Below are 24,060 nucleotides of genomic sequence, written 5' to 3' on the forward strand. Positions count from 1 at the left end.
GTGGGAAAATGGACTCGTGGGATGGCTCAGTGCAGTGCCCAGACATGGGGTTTGGGGCTGCTGAATGCTTCAGTGCAGAGCAAACAGCCTCGCTGACACTGCTGGCACACCGGGACAGAGGCTCCCTTGGGATACCTGGATCAGGAGAGTGGGCAAGGAGAGGCAGCACCCTGCTCCAAAGAGACACGTCCTCTTCCTAGCTTTTGATTGTGTGCTTTCACTTTTTATGTACAAAAGATTGTCCATTTAATTAACTTGAGAGTGCAATTTCAAAACCACTAATGCTTTACACATGACAGCTTTTAAAACACAAGTAGTGTTCCAGTACTGCGCCACACTCCCTCTGCCTCTTCTGGGTTGTTTTGGAAACAGACATTCCCTCCCAGCAGACCCCAGTTCTTGAACAGGATTTGAACTGATTTGGGGTGTTTGATCCTGAGTTTGCCTTGTCAGTGTGCCTGGGCTGTCAGGAGCCCTCCGTAAGCAGCGGCAGCAATTCCCTCCATGTCCTCCATGTCTCTCCCTGGGAGTCACCTGTTAATCTCCAGCCAGCTGTACTGTGAGCTGGAGCATCTTTTCTCTGGCACTGGCAAGCAGGCTTCATTTCTGTTCCTTAAGCCTTGGGTTTATCTTTTTTACCTTTTGTTGGTAGAGCTGGTTTCTACTGGATGTGCTTCTGTGCACACCCTCACTTTGACCCCTCACCTGAAACACCCTTCAGCCTTCCCTGGTTCCTTAGTTTTTACCAGGCATCTTTAAGTTGTCCCAAATGGATAAGGTGGGGGGATGCTACACAGGCTGGCCAAGTGGATGCAGCATGGTCAGTCCAGGCAGCTTATCCAAAATCTACCCACCCTTGCTGATGTGAGGTGCCCTCTCTGCAACCCCCACCCAGCACATGGATGAGCCCCAAACTCCTCTCCCTTCCCTCACTACCAGGGAGAGTTGCAGGTGGCTCTGGGAACCCCCCGATTTCCCCTCCTGCATGCCTTTCCCCCAGCCTGGGGCAGGGAAATCGGGTGGGAACCTGGAGGCAAGTCACTGCATTTGTTGTTAAAAACTTGCATGCACCACTCCCCCCCCTTTTTTCCCCCATTTTTTTTGTAGCTTAGAAACCTCTCTTTGTGGCAGAAGGCTGGGAGGGTTTGAATGCCACATCCCGGCGTAGGAGGCTGACTGGGACCATACGGCTTTATCATTCATTAATTCCTGTGCTCATTCATCCCCCTATTTAAACTTCTCTGTAAAGACGGGAGCTACAGATGGTCTTTTGGTACCCGCTTTAGCCGTCAGCCCTCAGCCCCGACAAAGGGGTACAGAGGGAGCAGCAGAGTGTACAAAATATTTCCAACCATTAGAAATCGAGGTCTCATTCACTGGCAGCTCCTGTTTTGAAAGCGAATTTATGCAAGAGCATCGTAACCCCTGAGCCAGAGCATGGCCAGGAGTGGGGCTGCACTGAGGGGCATCATCAGCTGCTTTTGCCTGTGATAATTTTGTGCCAGGTCACTGATTCCAGTTTTATTTAAGAATTTAATACTGCTATGACACCAACATCACACTCTGGGTGCGGGAAGCAGTGACCAGAGTGTGCCTGGCAGGGATGCTGTGCCTCAGGTATCCCAGGGCAGCTCGTGCTGTGTGGTGGTTTGTCCTCTCTGTTTGCTGGCACACCTTCCCAGCGTGTTGAGGTTTTACATCTGTGACAGTGACGTGCTGAGCCAGGGATGCACTGGGGCTGCAGTGCTGGGAGTGACACCCGTGACACCTCTGTCTGCCCATGCCTCGCTTGAGACGTGTCTCAAGTCCCACAGGCACAGGGGGTGGTTTTGTAGTTCTGCCCTCAGGAAAGGTTTGCAGGAAGGCACTAGGGCTGTGGGGATGCCAGCATGCAAGGGGGTGCCACTTGCACCCCTTGACAGAGAAGGAATTGCCAGTGTCGTGGAGATTGTGGAGCTGCTGGGGCACACGGGGGACATTTCCTTAAACAGAGTGGCTGGCTGCTGCCAGGGGGGCTCCAGACCTGATCCCGGGCACAGCACTCACTGGAGTGATCCATCCGTTCTTCGGGAAAGTCGGGACCAAAAGTTTTCTCATGGAAAGACCAAATTCTGCGATCTCGTTTTTGCACATGCTGTGCTTAAATATTAACACCAATTGAGCAAATTGCCTTTTAACTGCCTTTATTTGCTTTCATTAACGGTATAATTTAAAAGCTCCCGAATTTGCATGGAACCTGTTGTGCATGTTGGGGAGGGGGTGAGGCTGCTCATAAGTGAATTAATCGTGAGCAAGCCTCCTTAGGGAGGTCCCACGGTGCCAGGATGGCTCAGCAACGCCCGGGCTCGGGACGCCGCGTACTTTTGGCCGGGTCCAGGGGGAGTGGAGCGTGTTGTCAGTGCTGGCGTCCTGCTCAGAGCTTGGCTCGCCCGGAAGGTATTTATTTATTTTTCAGCAAAACATGTTGTACACTGAGCAAAACTAATTATGGAGAGCTGAGGCATCGTCTTCCTGTTGGTGCACCGGCACTGGGAGCGGTGCGGGAGGGTGAAGCTGCAGGGGAAATTGCCGGAGCCGGGCCCCGCAGCAGCGAGCAGCCCTGGCTGTGCATCCCTGCCTCGCATCCCTGCCTCGCATCCCTGCCTGTGCATCCCTGCCACTGCATCCCTGCCACTGCATCCCTGCCTCGCATCCCTGCCTGTGCATCCCTGCCTCGCATCCCTGCCTCGCATCCCTGCCTGTGCATCCCTGCCACTGCATCCCTGCCCTGCAGCCCTGCCTGTGCATCCCTGCCACTGCATCCCTGCCACTGCATCCCTGCCGTGCATCCCTGCCTGTGCATCCCTGCCACTGCATCCCTGCCCTGCAGCCCTGCCTGTGCATCCCTGCCACTGCATCCCTGCCTGTGCATCCCTGCCAGTGCATCCCTGCCTTACATCCCTGCCAGTGCATCCCTGGCTGAGCTGGCAGCTCCCAGCGCCGCTCCGGGCAGCTCCTCTCTTTCCCGGTGCGCGGCGGGGCTTTGGCAGCGCAGCTGGCGGCAGCCCCGAGAGCCGCATCGTGCAGGGCCGACCGCTCCGCTCAGGGGCTCCTTTGACACTTCCCACTTCCGTCCTCTCTCCCGAAAATATTTGATTTCCGAGGGGAATTTTGCCGGAGCTGCCGAGGTGCTTCTCTTGCTGCCACCTCCTCTCCCTGGTCACTTAGGGCTCCCCCAAAGCCCGGTGCGGTGCAGATGCATTAATTTGCTGCCTTGACAAGGTGCATAATGTTCACTTCCCAACTTGTAATTGGAAATAATTAGTTCTTTGTCCTCCCTGGGAACTCCTGAGGAGGCGGCGCAGGCCTGGGCAAAGGCAGCGGTGCCGGCGGAGGACGGGAGGAGATCGGTCCGGGGCTGGGAGAAGAGTCTGGGGAATCCATGTGGAGCAGGGCATTCCCAGCCTGTCCGAGGGCATCTCTCCTGGCGGAGAAGGACTGTGTAACAGCCCAGCGTTACAGTTTCATTAATCAAAGACACTTCCACTGCCCCTGTACAGCAGCACGGCTGCTGCGCCTGTCCCTCGCTGACAGCTCCCTAATTCATCTTCTCGGGGAAGGGAGATGCGCTGCTGCTCCCCACTCGCACTGCCAGTGCCGAGGCCATCGCCTGTTCTCCTTCCCAAACTTTTGAAGCCCAGCCAGCATGAGGAATACTTGGGGAGAGTCTCTGGGAGCCAGTGAGCACGGGGCAGGCAGTGTGCACAGAGCAAAGGCAGGACTCACAGCTGGACTCCTGCATCCTTGGGGTTCTCCCATCCCCTCTCCAAGAGAGGTGTCTCTGCCCATCCCCAAAACACGAGCATAAAACCCCAGTGTGTCCCAGACAGTCACATCCCAGGAGCCCAAACCAGCCCTCCAGAAAGGCACGTGACAATGCACAGATCCAGGCAGTGGCAGGTTGGAATTGGGCATCCTTAATTCTAGCTACAAAAACACAATGTTTTGGAGTTGCTAATAATAAGAAAGTGTTTTCATCAAAGCTTTATTCATCTGTGTGCTGACATCTGGAGAGCCAAGATAGATATTTTCCTTAAGACTGTATTTCCAAGCCATGAGCTCTTCCCTGGCTGTTAATTAATCCTTTGTAGTTTAGCGACTGATGAAATCATGACTCTATGAAATTTTAATCCTTGCGCTGTATAGGCACAACCGACATTATCAGAGGACCCCAGGTGTGTGCTTGAAATTAGTTTGTTGAATCTCTTGCATATTTGATTACCTTATAAAACTCCTCAGGACCTAGGCTGCTCATGGGAGCGGCAGCATTTCTCTGTGGCTTGTGCCCATTCCTGGCTGCAGTTCCCAGGTGAGCAGGGGCAGAAACCAGGGATGCACCAGGGAGGAGCATCAGCATTGGCAGCATCTCTATGGGGAGGTGAGGGGTGGGAAGCACATGTCTCCCTCGTGGAACAAAGCAGCCAAGCTGTGGTTTGATCCCATCTGGCACCTGGGGGCTGTTCCTACTCCCTGAAGAAGAGCTTACTGCAGGGAAGCAGCTCCTGGGCCCATCCCAGCTCATCCCTGGGGCAGCTCTGGGGTACCACCCTGTTCCTGATGCATGTCCAGCCTTAGCCCTGTGGTCAGGTCATCAAAGAGAGTGGAAATTAAAACAAAATTCCCTCCACCCTAAAATTCTCCCCCTCATTTAAGTTTCTCCGTGGTCCAGTACCCCAGTAGTATATCCACTTTCCCATCTCCCTGCTTTTGGCTCCCTGGGGGCTTTTACTGTTTCCTTGGGGCTTCAGGAGCTACAGGCTCCCCCTTCTCTGGGGAGCAGCAGGATGGTGCTGCCTGGACCATCCCAGGACTCGTCTCTGCAAAGCATCTGATGCATCATGCTGAATGTTTTCCCTGTGTCATGGAATCCCAGAAAGGTTTGGGTTGGCAGAGCCCTTGGAGGAGCTCATCCAGCTCCAAGCCCCTGCCATGGACAGGGACATCTTCCACTAGCCCAGGCTGCTCAGAGCCAGGTGTCCCAAGCATCCTGAAGGTCGGCAGGAAGGAGTGGCCGAGGCCAGCACTTTGCTGGTGCTCCACTGGCACACGTGCTGCTACGGAAACCAGATGATGAATATATTTTTAAACTTGGAATCTGTGAACCGCTTATTATTTCTGAATTAGGAATCAAAACATCTGCATAATCACGCCGCTGCTGCGGCAGATGTACCCAGCGCGAAGGTCACTTTGCTGTTTTGTGGAGATCTCGTGTGGTTTGAAGGAAGCAGCTCCCCCCGTGCTCTCCCCATGCCTCTGACACCCGTGTCACGTCGGCTCAGCGCGATGCCCGGGGCCGAGGCTGCCCGGCACGGCAGCGAGCTCCTCTCGCAGTGCTCAGCACGTCACTGTCACCAGATGCCCGAAGAATGGGGATGATGATTTTGGACGCGGTTATTCCGAGCAGGGCCGCGTGCATCGCCACGCGTTAACCCCTCGGTGCTCGGCGCCGCAGCCCCGCTGTGACAGTGCGGAATCACACAACTGTTCACATCGGTCTCCAGTGCCCGGGTGGTGCCGCAGGGGAGCAGGGCTGGCAGATGCTGCTGACACCCGGTACCGTCACTCAGTGGACTTTGAGTAAATTGTGCAGTGGGTGCATCCTGACTCCGCTTTTGAAAGCTGCAGATCCAGCCAGCCCTGGACCCGGGGCAGCATCTGTGTCCCCACGGTCCTGCTGTGATGGGCAGCTCCCCACTGCCAGCTGATGGTTTCCCATCCCTGCTTGTCCCACCTCATGCGAGCTCATTGAATCTTGCTTGGGGGTCTGGGACACACAAAGGGATATTCACATGGATAAAGCTCTCTCCTGGGGAATTCCATTCAGTAACGAATATTGAACACAGATCTGAAAACAGGGCCTTGGAATATGTAAAAAAAAAATCTGTATGCTGCCTTTTTGCTGTAGGCAGTTTGTCTTTTCCCAACCTGTGGAGCTGGTGGGATGCTGGGAGCAGTGGATGGGAAATGCTTCCACACGTGCTTGGCCCAGGCCAGCAGCGAATTCTGAGAGTCACTGCCCTCTGCAAAGGGAAAATATTGTTCATATTTGTTGTGGTCAGTCTCTAAAAAAAGATTGGGATTGTACATTTGGTGTTTGTGGCCTGATTCTCGTCAGGTAAGGCAGGACAGTGGAATTCTTTCCTTGGCTTTTTTCAAAGGGGAAGTGTTGGCATCATCTGGAATGATGTCACTCCGCAGCATCTGGTTTGGACTCATAAATTAGTTCATGGTAAGTATAAATATTGTACAGGCAGGGAATTTCAGTGCTCTCTATTGATAGCTGTCCCCTCCCCCTTGTTGGTTGTTTGGGGTTTTTTTATATTAAACCATTCAGAAATAGTAAAATCTTTATTTGCAGCTCCTGTAAGATTTATTTATTTATTTGTTTATTTTAGCAGCAGTGGTGGTTTGAGGGCAGGTTTTTTGGTTGTTTTTTTTCCTTCTTCTTAATTTATTAAAGCGAAAGGAAGGTCTCAGCTCCCTTCCCCCTTCCCTGTGCCCTTAATAGCTCTCCCTGCTATTTTAATCCGCGGGGCTGGGAGCTGAGGGCAGAGCGGTGACTGCAGGAGCCGAGCCACCAGGACCACGGCCCACACACTCCGGTATCAGTCACCAAGTGTTGTAAATAGCCACGTCAGGGAAAAAATCACCCTCTTGGCAGCTCAGGTGTGAGGCTGGTGTCAGAGGATGGAGAATGTGGGGTTTGTGTCTGCTGACCTTGGCTTCCTGCTCTGTGCCCCCTGGAAACGAGATGTAGAACCACTGCCTTGATCTTGATAAAATAGATTGGGGATGAATCAATTTCATATTGATCTACCCAGGCAAGAGTCACTGGTGGAAATAGGGTGGCAGGGAAGATTTTTGGGGAATGCAGAGTGGCACTGGTCCCCTTTTGGCTGCCTAGTGTTCAGTGTATCACGAGTGCCGTGCTTGGGCTATGCTGGCTGCTGGCTGCCCCTCTGGCAGGGCACTGCTGTGATGGCCCAGTGTAAATAGAATCAGAAGGCTCCCATAAAACTCCATTATTGCTGCAGCACAAAGTTAGAACCACTGGAGGTTTGCACTCCCTGGTACTCATGTGCAGCAATGAATATTTTATAGGAAAGGAAATACTTAGTGTCTGAATCTTTTTATAGCTGTGACACTCCCATGTGTGTGAGTTGCCCCTTGCACCCGCACCCTTGGCCAGCACTCACGGGGCTGAGCCCCCACAGCATCCTCTGGTCCCACTGCCCACAGCATCTGCCAGCCCCACATCCCCGCAGGACCCCCTGTCCTGTGGCATGGCATTCCTGGGAGATGCAGAGGAGCAAACCAGGGAAATGCAGCAGGATGGATGTGGGAAATCAGCGGGTTGAAGATCTCAACCTGTGCACGGGTGTTGGGAGATGCAGCAAAAGCGCCGTGGAAGTCCCAAGTACAGCTTTCTGTCGGTGCAGAACTCTGAGCACCACACTCATGCATGTTCTTGCCTGGCTTTGGACTGGACAGGACTCTGCTTGTATCATGCAGCCTCCCAATGCCCCCGCTGTGTTCCATGTCCAAAACATGGATCAAGCAGGATGTGGGCAGGGATGTGCAAGCCCCTGCAGCCGTGGCTCTCCCATGCCAGGCTGTGTTCCAGTCACACGCTGCTCCAGGCTTTGTGTTGGGGCTCGCTGCTCCAACAGGTACCAAGAGAACCTCGCTGCACTGGTGCCTTTCCTCGGCAGCGAGGGGTTCTTGCCTTCCCTCGGTAGCTGGCCACCCTGCCAGGCTGTGCCCTGGCCCGGAGATGACAAAGTGCCCTTTAGTTAATTGCAGAACGGATCGCCTGGAGTTAAAAGTTCTGATTTATATGACTATGGCTCTAACTGCTCAATAACATGGGCCCGTAATCTACTTTCATTTCAAACAGAAGGGTGATTTATGGGGCAGCATGCCGCTTTAGCTCAGAAATGAGGTGTTCAACATATGCTCTGTTGACATAAATTTGGAATTTATCGCTCCTGTCAAAACTGCCTGTTGGACAAAGGTGCGCATTAAGGCAATAAATGGCTTGGAATAGTTTTCTGTCAAATTTCCTAACCATTGTATTCACTCTGTTTGAGGGGAAAAATACACACTTAAAAGTAATCAAACGGCCAAGAGCCATGTGTCTTGCTGAGCGTGGAGGGAGGGGAGGGGGTCTCCTCCTGCTTCCCAAAAGGGGTGGCAGGGAGGGGCTGGGATACAAGAGTTCCTCAAGTAAAGACAGCGAAAGGCTGTTTTAGGCAGGGTTTTGAGCATGCAGAGCAGAGATTTGCTTGTGGTGGCAGTGGGACACTTGCAGTGGTCTTTAGGTACCAGCCGTACCCACACCCCGGTGTGCTCCACCAAACTCCTGCACCCTGAGATGCTCTTCCGAGCCCCTGCATCCCCGAGCAGTGGTCACCGGCGTTTGCCACCGAGCCCGGCCTTTTCACACAAAGCACCCTGTGGGGAAAACTCATAATTTTTACACCACGCAGTCTCGCTGGAGTCGCCGTCCCTTTGAAGTGCTTTTTGTGGGGCATTTACAGGCCTTTTTAATTACCGGCAGCTTGCGAGGGGCCAGCCTCTCGCCCGGCTTTTGTTTGCCGATGCTGGGCGGGGAGGGGTAATGCTCGCTTTGCATTCCACCTGGAGAGCCCCTTGCCAAAGCCCCGTGCTGAGGCTCACTTGGGAAGGTTGGATCTGGGCCGGGGACTCTGTGCCATGGGCATCCTCATTGCCCTGGGCCATCGTCTGTGCAGGAGCATCCTCGACTGATATCTCGTGACCTGGAGGCTTTGGCTGACTTTGTTTCCATGCTCTTTAAGTGGGACATTGAGTGGGAATTAGAGGAAAACCTTCTTTTTACAAAAAAGGCACTTTTCCACTTTGCCTCTGCTCCCAGTTCCATGGGCGCCTTCTTGGCTGTGCTTGTAGGGATTTTGCAGGAGAAAGGAGCACAGTTTCAGCCTCATACCAGAATAATAAAGCATGGTTTATCTTTTGGCAGAGTTTGGGCAGTGCTGGGATGTATTTTAACGCCCTTCTCTCCCCCGCCCCCTCTTTCTGGAGGCACAACTTCAGAAGCACATATTGATCTTTCCCCTCAGATCTTAACAGCCCAAGCAGCCGTAATACCTTGCTTACATCTGCCAGGTTTTTGTGCAGTTTTGCAACATCTCCTTAATCCGGCGAGCAGAAATAGAACGCTTCAATCATATTTCGCTACCGGGAAATGGAGCAGATAAAGCGCTTTAAGACCTTGTTGAAAGGGACCGTGCAAGATGGCGAGTGATAAGAACGTCCTAGAAGCAGGCGCCGAGCGGAAAACTTTTGTTGCAGCTGAAATTTGTTGATAGAGATATTGCAACTAAATTACTCTTTGAGCACCCCTGTGCCCCCTTGAAACAATGCAGAGAGGATGTGTCTTGGGGACATCGTAGTGCCCTGGGCAGTGGCTGGTGGATTTCCAGGGCACCATGACACCAGTGCGGTTGGGGTCTCCTCATTTCCTTGTTTCACCACTCTGTGCTGGGGAGATGGGAGAAGAGGTTGTGCTAGCCATAGGTTTGGGAGATTTAGGGGTAGGAAACTTGTCCTTCTGTTTCTGTTTATTGAGAATCACTTAAAAAAACCCCAAACCTCCATGTTTTACTTGAACTAATTAACCAGTTAGACTGTGATTCAGGGAAAAGGCATTCTGGCCTCAGAAGAGGCAGTAGGACCCAGAGCATGATATGGGCCTTCCTAACAAAGTGGTTTTAACTCGGTGTTAAGTGCAGGAGTGAACACAGCCCGAGCCAGGGAGTGTGACAGGCATGTCCAAAATTAAAAATGCAAAATGAGAAGGTTGTCACTTATTGAGCTGCTCGCTGGCAGCGGAGCCCTGTCAGGAGGCTGGTGTTTTATTTATTTTTGCAAGGCAGATAAATCCTTTGGATTGTAAACCTTCTTGGCCTGAATTCGTGCATGACTCCTAATCCTCTGCTATGACACAGTGAATTCAGGACAAGCCTGATTAATAATTACATTATACAGCAAAGTTGAGAGTTGAAACCAACTCCTGCTCCTTCCTTCTCCCTTCTGCTCTGCAGCATTCACTCACTGCTGAACATCAGGGGGTCTTCTCCTGCTCCAACTTTTCCCATGCCGCTATTCAGTATCCTGCAAGGTGGGATGTGGGGCTGGCAGCCAGGGAACAAGCCCCTGAGCCCCGTGGGGCAGGGGTGGTTTGGGGCTCTGGGCTCTCTGCAGCGGTGAGGGGCGATCCTGCCTGGAGTCAGAGCAGCAGCTGCTTTGCACCAGTAGAACTTACACCTCCGGGGAAGTGCAGCAGGAGCTCACAGGCACATGGTCCTCGCAAGCCTGCACAGCTGGGGCTGAGCCCTCCCACGAGAGGGTCCACATCCAGCCCTGGACAGGACCATTCCTGTTTTGTCTATGGCCACAAGGCAATAGAAATACTCTCGTCCTGCTGCGGCGCGATGATAAATGGTGGCTGCGATCAGAGGTCAGCACACAGCTATGGGCTGTGTTACTCCTCAACACACACAAATACTTCTCTGTTTACAGCATCCGATGTTGAAACTTTGCACGTGCTGCTGTCCTGAGTCCTCCCAGCACAGGTCTGAGTAGCTCGTGGTGAGCGAGGGCTGCTGGGGCAGCAGTCCGTGCATTTGGGGGTCAGGGGCATTGGTCAGCGTGGCTGTCCAGCACAGAGCCAGGTGGCTTTGCAAAGAGTCTGTCACTGGTGGAGGTGGCGAAATAAAGCACCAAGTCCCCATTCCACGTGTTCCTGGCACAGTGTCCCTCCACATGCCCTTAGCAGCAGAGGCTGTTGTGGGGACCGAGCCTCAGAGTGCTCCCCTGTGGGGTGGTGGGGGCTGAGCAGTGGCTGGTCCCAAAGGGGAGGGGAAATGGGTCTGGAGGGCTGCCAGGGGCAGCAGTGATGTCTTGGGAAGGAGATGGAATTGGGTTGGGTTCATTGAGAGTTTTAGACTTGGACAGTGCTCGTTTAACACTGCCTGTTAAAGGTCATTCCACTTAGTCCAGAGCTCGGTTACCCAAAGATGGAGCATCAATGTCTTCACAGAATGGGCAATAATGCAGAGTCTGGCCACTGTGGCCGAGCCTGACACCCCTTGGTGTGATCAGTGCCTGTGGGCAGTGCCCTGGGCAGAAAGGCCCCTCCTGGTGAGCAGGATGTGGGGGATGCTCAGCACTGTGGGGTGGGAGGTGCAGTTGGAGGTTGTGCAATGCTGCCTGGGTGTAGCTCAGTGTGTACCTGCCAGGAAACGGTGAGTGGCATGTTTCCTGTTTGCGAGCTGGTGGTTGTGTTTGTTGCTTGAGATTTGTGTCATGCTGAATTTGGATGGAAATTGGGATTTGGTTAGAAATGCACACAAACAACCTCTTAAAGTGGTCAGGGTTTTTTTTGGATTACAGTGCCTTTTTGAAAAACACTCAGAACATGGGGAAGGAGTTTGCCAGCATAGATTTTGCCTTAACTCCAGATTGCAGATTTATCAGGTTTATTAAAAGACTCCAACAATAGCAACAATGACAAACACTGACGGGGAGAGGGTTGTCTCCTCAGTCCTGGGGAGTCACATGGGACCCCCTATCCGTGCCCTCCCTGCAGTGCTTCTCAAGCCAGCAGTGTCTTTGGGCAAAGTGTGGGTTGCAGGAAGCACCAGGCAGTTTCTCGATGTTGTTCTGGGTCACTTCCCCCCATCTCAGGACTCACCCTTCTTTGTTCTCCCCTAGGAAGCTGCACAGTGGGATGAAGACATACGGATGTGAGCTGTGCGGGAAGCGGTTCCTGGACAGCTTGCGGCTGCGAATGCACTTACTGGCTCACTCAGGTGCGTTGGGAGGGGGTGCTGGGCTGGGGATAGGGGGTTGCTCTGTCTGTCCATCCAGGGACGCTGTGGCTGCCCAGCTCACACGTCTCCCCTGCAGCAGACACGTGCAGAGCCGGCTGCACCCTTCCCCGGGCAGCACGTTGCAAACTTGTTCTCCGGTGCCCAGTAATTTGATTTATTTAAATTTTCTTTTTTGGAGTTTGTTTTCAGTTCTTTAATTGTGGAAATATTTTCCAGACCAAGCAGCTCAGAATAACAAACTCTACATGCCACGCAGCTGCTCATGGTCAGCCCTGCTTGTAGCGTGAGCATTGTTTCCACCTCAGGCCCCAGCCTCAGGTTCGTTAGCAAAACTGCAGAATTAGGCGTTCTCTGACTAATGAATCCAAGTAGCAGGTTCACAGGCTGCAGGGCCTTTAATTAAATAGATAGGGGAGGGCTAGAGCACTGCATTGGAGGGAAGACTTGTGCTCTAGAAGTCCATGTCAGCTGATGTTCCCCTTGGGGGTACAGTCCTGGCACAGCTGGGAGTCTGATGTGGGGAGCTGGAGACAGCCACAGGACCCCTGGACCTGGACACCACCGGGAGTCCTTGTCCTCCTGCTCTGAGGACAGATCTCTGGGGGGTGGCAGGTACAGTAGCCACAGATCTCCCTGCACGTAGCTTGGCAGGAAAGCTGTATTGTATTTTATATGGTTTTATACACTTTCATCTATTTTTTGTCTGTTTTCATTTTGTTTTCCCCCCTGTCTTTTTTCCCTGGGGTAGTGGGGTGCTTCATCTGGCCACTTGCTGCTTTCTGATGTTAATAGACCCAGCCCTGACCCCATCTCCATCCCACCAGTTTTTGGGCCAGGTACCAGCTCCTCAGGGTGCCTGCAGTAGTAGGTTGCTGGGGGAGGTCCTGGGGATGCTGGTCCCCCTGAGTGCTGGAGTTGAGGATTCTGGTCCCCCCCAGGACTGGGGTTAAGGATGCTGCTCTCCCCAGCACTGGCATGCACGGCTTGTGTTTGTTATGGTCGCGCTGGCTCACAGCCTGTCCCTGGCAGGCAGCCAGCTTTGTGGGTACAGTATGTACAGTGAACGCTGAGCCAAGCTTGTCATCACACAGGATTAATTATTATTTTTTTTTTTTGTAAATCCGGCGAGGACGGGGGGGGCAGGGAGAGCTCTGCCTCCAGCTCGCAAACAGCCGCTGTGAATTCCAGTGCTGTTATTTATTAAAGCAGGAGACCTTTGCACCTCTTCCCTCGCCTCCCCCCTGCCACCAGTCCTGGACGCAGTGAGGGTGTGCTGGAGCAGTGGTGCAGGGCTTGTTTTCAGCTCTGAAGGCAGCTTTGCCTCCACACCGTGTGTTTAACGAGGAGTTTGCAGTGGGATGGCTCGTGCCCCCGGCACCCTTCTCCTGCCCCAGTGCCAAAGGGTTTAAGGGGGTTAACATCTGCAGCTTCCCCAGCCAAGTGTTGATGGGTTACGGTGAAGGTTCCTACGGAGGCCCTGGCTGGGGAGCAGCCCTGGGGGGCTGTGGTGCTCTGTGGCAGGATGGGCTGGGCACAGCATTGGTGTGCCACAGCCATGCAGGTGCAGGGTAGACACTCAGCCCCATGTTGACTCTCAGTATGAAGTGTAAATGTAAAGCCTTTAATACCCTGCAAAATCTTTCCCTACCTGTTGCCCATGCTGCTGGCAGAGAAACTCTCAGAAACCTCTAATGCTGACATTGAGAGTTGCCCTTCTCCCAGAAAAGCAAATTGTCATGGAAGGCAAGGTGGGAGACCCAGCTTGTTGGCTCTGTGGTTCAGAGCACCATTGGTTTGACCAGAGGGGTTGATCCCAGCACTGCTGCTCCCTCAGTTGCATCCTCGCCAGAACTGATGCAGTGGGTGCTCATCCTCAGCCTGGGATGCTGGTTACTCAGCCCCTGCTGTGATCTGGATTTGTTCCCCAGGACAGGGAGGATAGGGGGTTTCTGCCTGTCCCAGCTTGTTTTGCCTCTCCATCCAGCAGAAATGGCTGCTGTGGAGATGGCTGTGCTGCCCTTCTCCACTCTGGGCTGGGAGCGGTGGGAATAGCCAGTGGCATGCGGGGGTGCTCATGGGCAGCACGGGCAACATACAGCCAGCAGACCCCTGCCGTGTTGCTTCACACCCTCCCTCCCCACCCGAATATGCTCCTTCATCATCAGGAGAGGCAGAAAAAAGCCGCAGGGTCCCGCTGAGTGATGGCCGAGCTGCCCAAGGAGCAGGGACCAGCGTGCTGCTAGGGATGGCACCTCAGACAGAAAGGGACGGCGCATCCCACCCTCGCCTCCCTCTGCCCAGTGGAAGAGGAGGGGGCTGATCGCGGTGCCCGCGGTCCCCGGCGGTGGGATGTGCGGGGCGGAGCCGGGCTGAGCCCGGCCGGTACCGCCGCGGCTCCCGGGGCCGCCGCCCCCCCGCCCCGCCTGGCCGGCGTCCCGCGCTCGGTCCCGGCTGATGTCAGCGGCCTGCCGGCAGGTCTGGATGTTCTGCCAGCGTTCCCGCGTTTATGATCATCCGCAGATGTGCATCCAAGAACACACTGTACCCACAGCAGAAATTAATGCAGGCTTGACTGCCGGCCAAGCCGCGCTCACGGGGGAGAGGAAGAAAGAAAACAAAAACTGTTTAATGCTGTTTATAAATTATACACTGGCTGATGAAAAATACATTTCTCTTAGCCCCCACCCCTCCCCTCCCCATCCTCTCTGCCTCAAGAGCCTGAACTGAGACCAGAAAATTATGGTTTGCTTTTTAGCTCCTGTTTTGGCCGGGTTCCTGGACCTGGCCGCTGGGCTGAAGCCAGATTCTTGCTTCTCCCCACCCTCACCTGATGAAACGCGTTTATTTTTCACCCACCGTCTCTCACCCCTCCCTTGGTTTGGCCACCCCTCGTTATTGACGTTATTGACATTATTGATGCTATTGATGCTGTTGAAGGTGGGGTGCAGAGCGGGGTACCAGGACCCCTCACATGTGCCCAACGCCTCCGGTGTCCATCCGTCCGTCTTGTTCCCTCACAATGTCCGTGGCCATCGCTGCCCACCCGCTTTCTGCTGGAGGGGGGAAGCTTCCCAAACTTCCCCCAAGGTTGTGGTGCTGGAGACTCCCCTCACTCGGGCTGGGGGGCAAGTGGGGCAGGAGCCCCCTCATCCCTGCCCACCCCTCCCCACACGCTCGCCAGCCATTTACGCAGCTTTTGTGTTGTTTTTAATACCGCTAATGTTTATCATTTGCCCAACAGGCTTGACAGATTTTGTTTCCTGTCGAGCGGCGGCGGTGGCGAAGCCCCCCCGGTTGCCAAGGAGCCGCCTCCCCGCACCGTCACGGGCTGATTTGGTATTCCGCGCGGCGCCCCGCCGCATTTCTGTATGCAAGACAAAGTGTTTTGATGGAGGACGATTGCAGGAGTGTCTGGAGGCTGTTTGGAGTTTTATGGGCTGTGCAGTACGCGCCGTGCTCGCTCGCCGTGCGGGGCTGCCAGGGATGGGGTCTGTCATTTTTTCCCTGTGGAGAGGATGCTGCTGGAAAGAGCGGCACTGGCAGGGGCAGCAGGAAAGGGGCTTGTGCAAAAACCTGCCGGTTTGGGATCCCAAGTTAATTATTATAATTAATAATTTTAATTATTATTTTTAAATGAAAATGCTCCCTGCTCCAGCGGTCCCTGTGTGGTGCAGGAGCTGGTGGCACTGCCTGGCCGAGGTTGGCTGATGGTGTTGCCGCTGACCACCACCTCACCCACCCCCAAACCCCTGCTCCATCACTCCAGGTGCTTTCCCGAGGCTCTCCAGGGCAGCCCGTGAGATGCTGCCACAGCATCCTTCTCACACGAGTTTGCAGCACCCCAACTCAAGGTTCCTCCTCGCTCTGTAATGCCCTCACCTCGCTTTTTCTGATATTCATTATTACCTTTCCATGGCACTTTAGGAAGCAGGAGCTGAAGCTGACTCTCCAGGCCTGCTCTGCAGCTCTGTCTTTTCTGTCTTTTTTCAGCCCTTCTTGGGTTTCTCCACTGTATTTTTTTAGCACAGAGATTTTCATGACTTGTCTCTTCCACTTGGGTGAAACAGGGGAGAAGGGAAATAATAGTAATAGTAATAATAATAATAATAATAATAATAATAATAATAATAATAATAATAATAATAATGGCAATAATAAAAATCCAAAAGCGGCTTGATGTGGGCAAAAGAAGAAAACAAGAGAATGGGATAGAGAACAGGCTAAATTTAAAATTGTAATTGGCTGACTTCCACAGGCTTGCGGGTGTTTTAATGACTCATAATAACTTCATTTAAAACCAGCTGAGCAGAAAATAGATTGGAGAGGAGCCTCAGGCCATTATGGATTTGTTTTTTTTTTTGACAAGCTCTGTTTTCGGCAGCCAGGAAGGCACTCGCAGAGGGCTCGGCTGCTGCGCTCCCCGAGTTGGTGGTCTGCCCGGCAGAGATTGTATAGAAGCTGGGCTGGCTCTTCTCTTTTTTTCCCTTTTTTTTTTTTCACTGATTAAAAATAGATGCCTTGAGGTATTATTTTAGCATCACTGTGGTTTGGTGCTTTTTTCTTTGCACTTCTGATGTGGTAAACGGAACATAAATAAAATTGGTTTTGAAATTACTGAATTAATTAGGTAGTAAAGCAACGGCAGCGCATAAATTTTCTTGCCAATTTTTTTTTAAAATCCATATTTGCCCCCCCACATCTCCATCTTCTCACCAATTACAGTCTGTTAATAATATATAATCCCAAATTTTTATTAATCCCTTCTGATGAGGGAGGGGATGTCACATTCTACTGACGGGGCCATTGTGCCGAAACAGCAGCAGGGAAGGCTGGATCCTCCCCCACCACTCTCCTCACCAATTTCCCATCTTCCTCCTCCCATAGCCATCTTCCTCCTCCTCCAGAGTGTGCTGGCAGTCCTTCTTTTTCCTTTATTCCTTCTCTTTTCCTGAGCTAGAGCTCACAGTGCCACTTCCATAGCCCCACAGAAGTTTCTCCTCCCCAATAAAGTAATTAAATGATGGGCATTGGGAGGGACTGTTGGGCTGATGGTGGCTGAAACAAGAAGAGCTCTGTCATCCAGCCCACCGAGCTGAGCCTGGCTGGCTGTGGGGGAGCTGCAGCCCCTGCCCGTGTCGTGATCCGTGGGGCATCCCACTCCCCAGAGCTGCCCTACAGCCCGCTCCCTCACATTTCCTGGAGGGGAAATGAAATAATGGAATCACAGAACCATTAAGGTTCAAAAAGACCTCCAGGATCATGAAGTCCAGCCTGAGTTCTGCCCCTCCTTGTGGCTTTGCTGGGGGCACTGCAGACCTGGGCAGCTCCAGCCTTGCTTGGGGGGCACATGGGGCAGCCCTGAGTGCGCAGATCGCGCAGGATGGAGCGAGCAGCGGCTCCTCACCCGTTTGCACCAGGGAGCTTTATTAGGCAGGGGCTGTAAATTTGCTTGTGCGGATATAAATGTACGGCAGGGGGGCTGGTGCCAGCAGCGAGGCCCGCGCCGAAACACGGCCGATACTTGGCAGCACGCGGAGTCCCGTCCCATGCCATCGATAAGATCTTCTGGAGATATCTCTGCGTTGTAGGCGATACGAGGCGCTGGCTAAATATACCCTGCCCCAACCTGCGCGTGCGTTCAGAGAGGCTGATGGCTCCTGTTTAAAGCGGGGAGAAAGGCAAGGGGGGAGAAGAGAGCCCTGCCATGAGCTCCGCTTTCCAACGTGTCCTGCTCCCTTTCATAACAAACAGCAAGCCGTGGTGGTTTTTTTTCTGAGCCCTGTTATAATAAGCTCAGATGTTGGATGACATTTTCCCGGTGACTCACATAGTAAAATTAACCTTGAACTATTTACATATTCAATCGCCGCCCTCCTCCTCCTCCTCCCCCTCCCCGCCGGCGTGTGTACATTACAGGAATTCTGGCTCCGTATCAGTTTTTGTTTTGCTGATGAGAAAAGGAAAAAAAAAAAAAAAAAAAAAAAAAAAAAAGAAAAACCTCCCCCCGCCTGGAGTACACATCTACTTGAGGGAAAGAACACGCAGTCCTGGCCTTTGGAAATTGGCAGGCGGCGTGCTGTTCCCGCGCTGATAAGAGGTACTGTAAATAAAACTGTACGGCAGCGCCTGCTGTAAATGCCCCGCGTCTGTACTCATTGTTCTGACAGCTCCGGCTTTTTTTGGGTCCGCTGTTTTGGTACACACTGTGCTTCCTTATGTAAGCCAGTGCGCCCGGCTCCTCCCTGCGTTCGCCCTGTTTATTTTCGCCTCGCCAGGAATTTTTCCTCCCCCCCTCCGCCCGCCCCCCAGCCAGATGCTGGCTGCCTTTGCCTCGCCTGGCTGTGCCTCCCTCCGGCCACGGCTTGCGGAGGGCACCGGCACGTCTCTGCTCCCCGCTAATCCCACTGGAAATGGGGGAGGTAAAAGCAAAGCCCGTGTTTAGCAGCCCCTCCGAGCGCAGGGTGTCCGGCGGTGCGCAGGGAGCGGGCACGCTCCGGCAGCCGCCCTGCCCGGCCACAACCTGTTGCTGCCACAGTTGTTGCATCCTCAGGGATATGGGTTGCCACGTCCCCGTGGATCACACCTTGCTGCGGTGGGGCCGGCGGAGCTTTGAGTGGCGATGGAGAGCCATTGCCTTGGCAACTGCGGGCTGCGCATTGCCCGCCCCGTGTGCGGGGCTGAGGGCAGCCCGAGCTCTGCCCTGTCGATCCGGCGGCTTCTCCCCATCCCGGCACCTGCACGGACACTCTGCCTCTTCCTGCTGTGCCTGGAGAGGGGATCTCCGGCAGAACCCGCATCCCCACATCCCTGCTGCCGGGCCCCTGCTCCCCTGGCCGGTGGCCGCTGTGAGGGAGCCACCCTGGAGCACCCCAAAGTTCGGGTGCGTTTGCCCCTCTGGAGCAGCCGAGGTGCCCAGGTGCACTCAGGTTGTTTTGAATGCAAACTTGACATCGCAGCGAGGGCGGCGGGGAACAACATATGCACAGTAAACAGGCAGACTGTCATATTGATTAACAGATGAGACCTCTATTATCGATCAGCTCTTGGCGAGAAAATTTATCACTTTTAATTTCACTGCTGCCAAATATTTCTGCCTGCGAGCCAGCCGTTACCGAGACAATTTAAAGGCAAAGGAATTCTCTTTTCAATGCGTCTTGTGATACCTCTCTCCCTGTTGCCTTCTCCACCCACCTTTCCCCAAATCCCACCCTAAGTGTGGGACAGAGGGCTCGGTGGGGTGGGGAGGAGAGGAGAGAGGCAGTGTGGACCCCTGGAAATGGGCAGCAGAGCATTCTGCGTGGCACTGCCCCCACCTTGAATGCTGCTCTGTAACATTCAGCTCCTCACAACATACAAATCAAATCTTGAAATGGGGCTGGGGCTTTGTCCCTCAATGCTGTTGGATATGGTGCACCATTAATCTGGTTTCATCTGGAAGTTACTTACCTGCTCCTGGGTATCCTGGGTTTTTCCTCACCCAAACCAGAAGCACATGTTGATAGTAATTTTCTAAGAATTGTCCCCAATCCCACATCTCTTTCCAATAGTCAGAGATGCCTCTGAGCTTCTTGCTCAGTTGTTCCATTCCAGCCACATTCCTGATCAGGTGCATCTTTGGGTACCAGCAGCACCAGCTACGATGGGAAGGGACAGGAAGCAAATTGCAATTGGATAAATTGCAGTGCTAATGAAATGCATTGAAATTTAATGATTTTTAAAAATAATAATAATCCTTTCCTGGCAAGCAGCTCTGTATTTTGCTGTGATGTGCAAGGGACAGGAACACAGGGCTGAACAAGGCACTGCTTTTGCTGGCTGCACAGGGGACATTAAACGTGAAACCCCTGCATGGCTCTGGTCCTGGAGTGTTAATGGCAGCAGCAGTGTCCATGTGCACGTTCAGGTGTGTGTCTCTGTGTCCCTCGAATAATCCTCCTCTCCCTTTTCTCTTCCCAGCGGGTGCCAAAGCCCTGGTCTGCGATCAGTGCGGTGCCCAGTTCTCGAAGGAAGATGCCCTGGAGACGCACCGGCAGACACACACCGGTACGTGGCCCTCCCCTTCCACTCTTCATTTAGGCACAGGTTTCAACATTTGGGCTGCCTTTGTCACCCGTTGCCCAGCAGAGAGCTGGACCCTCTGCAGTTCCTGCCTCTGTGCTGCCCAGGCAGCCCCAGTTCCTCTTACACTAAAGCACAGATTTAGGCACCAGCTGGTGCAGTGCTATTACACCACTGTTCAGCATTAACGTGGGAAACAATGGCAGAGCAAACGTGAGGTCATTTGTCCCCTCTGCACGCAAAACTTGTCCCTGTCCAAACACCTCCCAAAAGTTGGTTTCTGGCTTGTTTCTGCTCTGGCACTTCCCAGATGCCACCATCAGGAGCACAAGGATCTCTTTAAGCCTCTTGCAAAAGCTGCCGTGCCTAGGAAAGGTTTGTTTGGGGGAGTTCACAGCTGGGTAGTCCCAGGTAGAGCCCTTCACCCTCCAAATCTAGACTGGAGCAGGACAGAGCGCCTGCTCTTCCTGTGCTATATCGGGAGCGGTTTAACTGAGCACAGGTTCGTCTTTCAGTGTTGAAAGACCTGATAAATGCCACTGGCAGTGAGTTTGTGCTTGGTGCTGGCACAGAGAATCCAGCTGACTTCACTCTGGGGGTGCGAGGATCGATGCAAAGTGCTGTGTCACCAGGCAGGAATGGCTCCGGCCACCACCCCATTATGGAGCTGTGCTGGCCAAGCACCAGTCCATAAATCCTGAAGTACTTGCCCTCCCTGTCCATACCCATACAGCTGGGATTTGCCATGCCAGGTCTGTTTGGAAGCCCTGTGTGCTGTAGGCTGAGGAGAAGGGCTGTGAAGGGGCAGCCTGCACGGTGAGGGATTGGCTGCACAGGGCTGAACAACCCAAGCCCAGGCAGGGGGTTGAAAGTGGCCAAGTAAATTGCAGCTGGTTCCCCTTTTCCTTCTATTTCCCAGACCTGTTGTGCATTCTGGGATGACAAGTGGGAGCCCAGCCTTGGAGCTCAATGATGCCTGCACCCAAAACCATCCTGCAGATGTAGAGCAGTGTGGCTAACAACCCTGACACTCCTGTAGGGATTAAACCCCCTTTGGCTGGTGAATCCTTGGGGCTGGACTGTGCCAAAACTCAAACAGCAACGGGCAAGCAGAGCAGGGGAACACTGACCCAAGGGGAGCTTGTCATTACTGCCTCCAGCTGTAAACATGGCAGAGAGGGCCTGAGTGGCCAGGGCAGCCAAAATGAATCATTTCCTCTCCTCTGCTGGCATGGAAAGCATCCCTCCCCTGCCTTGCTATAATTAACCCCCTTCTCAAATAATAGCATCTTCCAGAACAGATTTGTTTTGGGTGTCCTCCGTTTGCCCTTAGCTTCAGGTTGGCTGGCAAAAGACCTTCCAAATTTCCAGGTAAAAGAAATGCATAACCCTTTTAGGCAGAGGGGCAGGTAGAGGCCTTCAGGGATGGCATCAAAAGCTTGGCAGCGTGTCTGGTACAGGCTGACCAAATCTACCCACATTACTCAAAAACAGTGTTCAGGGGAGACGTGGGACCTCTTCACAAAAGTCACTGCTTCCCCACATGACCTACAGCTTTGTGCAGTAGATTAAGGGTTCTGGGGTTTTCTTTCAGCATATGGAGCTATTTCTCAGGTGGACTCTCAGCAACCAGAGCCCCCTTTATGTTATTTCTTTTCCGCGCTGCCCTCCCTGCTGCTTTGAATGACGGTAACACAGAGTTAGGCTGTTGTACATGTGCTGCATCAAGCACTGCTCATCTCTACAGCAAAAAACTAACACCCCGCTTCCTGAGGCAAGGCAAAAAACAAGAATAAATACAAAAAAGTACTTCTTGCTTGTAAGCACGGTGCTGGCAGAGCTGTGTGCAGCCCCATTGACACGGGGCCGAGACGCCCTCTCCGGGTGTGTACTGTCCTTGGCCCCCGTCCCGCTGCAATAGGAAAAGCAGCAACTGTTTTGGCTCATCCTCCAGCAGCACAGGCTTGGTACTGGGGAGGAGAGCATGGAAAATTCCTTACCCATCTCCTCAAATGTAGAGGAAAAACCAGAATGCATTGAGATGACAGCCTGAATACCCCCAGGCAGCACCGCTGGGAGTCGGGATGTGCACACGAGCGGTGTTCGTGCTAACGGGTTTTGGGCTCGTGCTGACGTTTATAAATATCAGAGGTGACTCGTCTCGAGTTTCCTCCCGTGTGCCAAGGCAGTTAGCGCACGGCAGCCGGTGTCAGTCAGCGGGACAGCACAGATTTACTCCTGACCCAATTTCACGTGGGCATGAGTGACACCTACTATAGAGCATGTTTGCTTCTGGCAAGTAGTTGGCTTTTTGATTTGTGGGGTTGGCGTGCCCCCAGCCGCGCCACCAAGGATGGCACAGGACCCTTCACTCCCCCTTGCCCACATCCCCTGTGAGCATTTCCTTCCTACATCCCATACTAGCATCCCTCATATCCCTCGTATCCTCTGCCCTGAGACACCAGCAGCAGAAAAGAATTAATAAAATCAACATGTAACTGAAAATTGAAAAGCTCTATATCTTCCCCCCTTTCTTCCCCCCCCGTTTCTTTCTTTTGCTGGGATGTTGGTAGCATTTTGATTTAATAGTTGGCCAAACACAAGGGTCTATTTTATTCAGAGTTTACAGGCCTCAGGGCTGTTATTCCTCCAAATTTAATAGCATTGAAATTGCAGGGTTGGCGATAATTTGCCTATCACTTTCTGCTCTCCCATTGATGTTTATTGTCAGCGGGATGGAATCTCAATCCGATTCACTTAGATAACATGTCTGTTAAACATTTAGATAATTGTGCCATCATTAACTTGTCACATTATTTTAGAGATTCAAAACAGTCGTGCAGTATAAGTGGAGGTACAAAGGGAGAAAGGTCTGGTGTGTGAGAGCAGGAACCCGGGAGCAGAGGTGGCAGGATGCCCCCGCGCTGGGTCCCGTGGCAAGTGTTGCTCAACGACTGCACGGGGATTTTTAAAAAAAATTAAATTATTTTTGTGTTATATGCCAGAGCTCTCGGTGTTTTTCCATCGAAGAGCATCCCAGCAAACCCATTACTGGCTTGGGTTTGCCAAGGAGTGTGTGGGAGCCTGGAGGAGGTGGAGGGGGCATTGCACCGGAGCTGCACTGTCACACGGGCACACACCGCCCCTGTTCTTGGCAAACGTACATTGAGTTCAATTTATTACATATTTGTCTTATCTCCTCGCATTGGCTTTGCTCTCTCTGCCTCAAAATGGTTCCAGCCCAAAACCTTGCGGTGGTGCTGCAGATGTATGGCACACTGCTTCTTCCCGTGTGGAAATGACAGATTTTGAGCAAGTGGAACATAACACGTGAGTTTGGTGATGTGAGCTATAAATCACACTGAAATACAAATTCTGCTTGCCTCACACTCAGTGTGGCACCATAATTAATGGTCAGGCCAGCTCCACTAGGAAACTGGCATGACTCTGCCGGTGGCTGGGGCTTGTCTCAGTGGTGCCACTGGCCACCAACTCCATTTGCAATGAGTCTGCTCCAGCAGCAGATTTGGGAGATGCTGTTTGTGGCTTATGCTGTTTGTGGCTTGTCCTGCTGCATCCTCTTCTACAGTTTGATCAGAGCAATGCAAGAGCAGCTGGCACACTTCCTTACCAAAACCAAGCTGACGTCTTCCTGGGCTGCCTGTGACTTTCTGTTACCATTTCCCAGGACTCAGGAGGGTTTTCTGAGAGCAGCCCAACGAGGCTTCAGGGGGAAATACCTCTGGATCATGCTTTTCTCCATAGCTGGAGATAATGCAGTGTAGTATTAAGTATGCTTAGAGGTAATTATCCCTCCCGTGCTCGCCTCGGCTCCGCAGTCCCGGTGCGGGGAGGCAGCGCTGGCACTGCTGGGCTGTGCTGGACAGTCGATGCTTTGCAGATTTTCTGTTGGGTGCAAGAGTGGATTCTGGATGCTCAGGTGCTGGCCCCAGCTCACAGAGGGTCTGGGGGCAGTGGGTCCTAGGGGCGCAGCACAGAGCCCCTTTGTCTGACAGTAATGTCCTGTGACAGCACTTGAAATCTGAGTCCTGGCGCGCATTCCTGCAGCTGGGAATCTCCCTGCCTC

The 24,060-nt window shown here is 53.0% G+C and overlaps 1 protein-coding gene across 6 annotated transcripts in view; it reads left to right on the top strand.

Annotated features, from left to right (window-relative positions):
• The window catches only part of ZBTB16 (zinc finger and BTB domain containing 16), a 54,298-nt gene that overhangs the window by 15,081 nt on the left and 15,157 nt on the right, over positions 1–24,060 (top strand). For 4 of the 6 annotated variants that reach the window (XM_058857096.1, XM_058857099.1, XM_058857097.1 and 1 more), the window contains exons 3-4: positions 11,797–11,894; positions 19,872–19,958. In XM_058857096.1, coding sequence (XP_058713079.1) covers positions 11,797–11,894; positions 19,872–19,958 — 185 coding nt within the window. Of the gene's footprint in view, positions 1–11,796; positions 11,895–15,156; positions 18,610–19,871; positions 19,959–24,060 lie in introns of those variants that run through there. The other 2 variants (XM_058857101.1, XM_058857100.1) reach the window with 2 other exon arrangements.

Source organism: Poecile atricapillus, chromosome 25 (assembly GCF_030490865.1).
Source record: "Poecile atricapillus isolate bPoeAtr1 chromosome 25, bPoeAtr1.hap1, whole genome shotgun sequence".
Lineage (NCBI taxonomy): Eukaryota > Metazoa > Chordata > Aves > Passeriformes > Paridae > Poecile > Poecile atricapillus.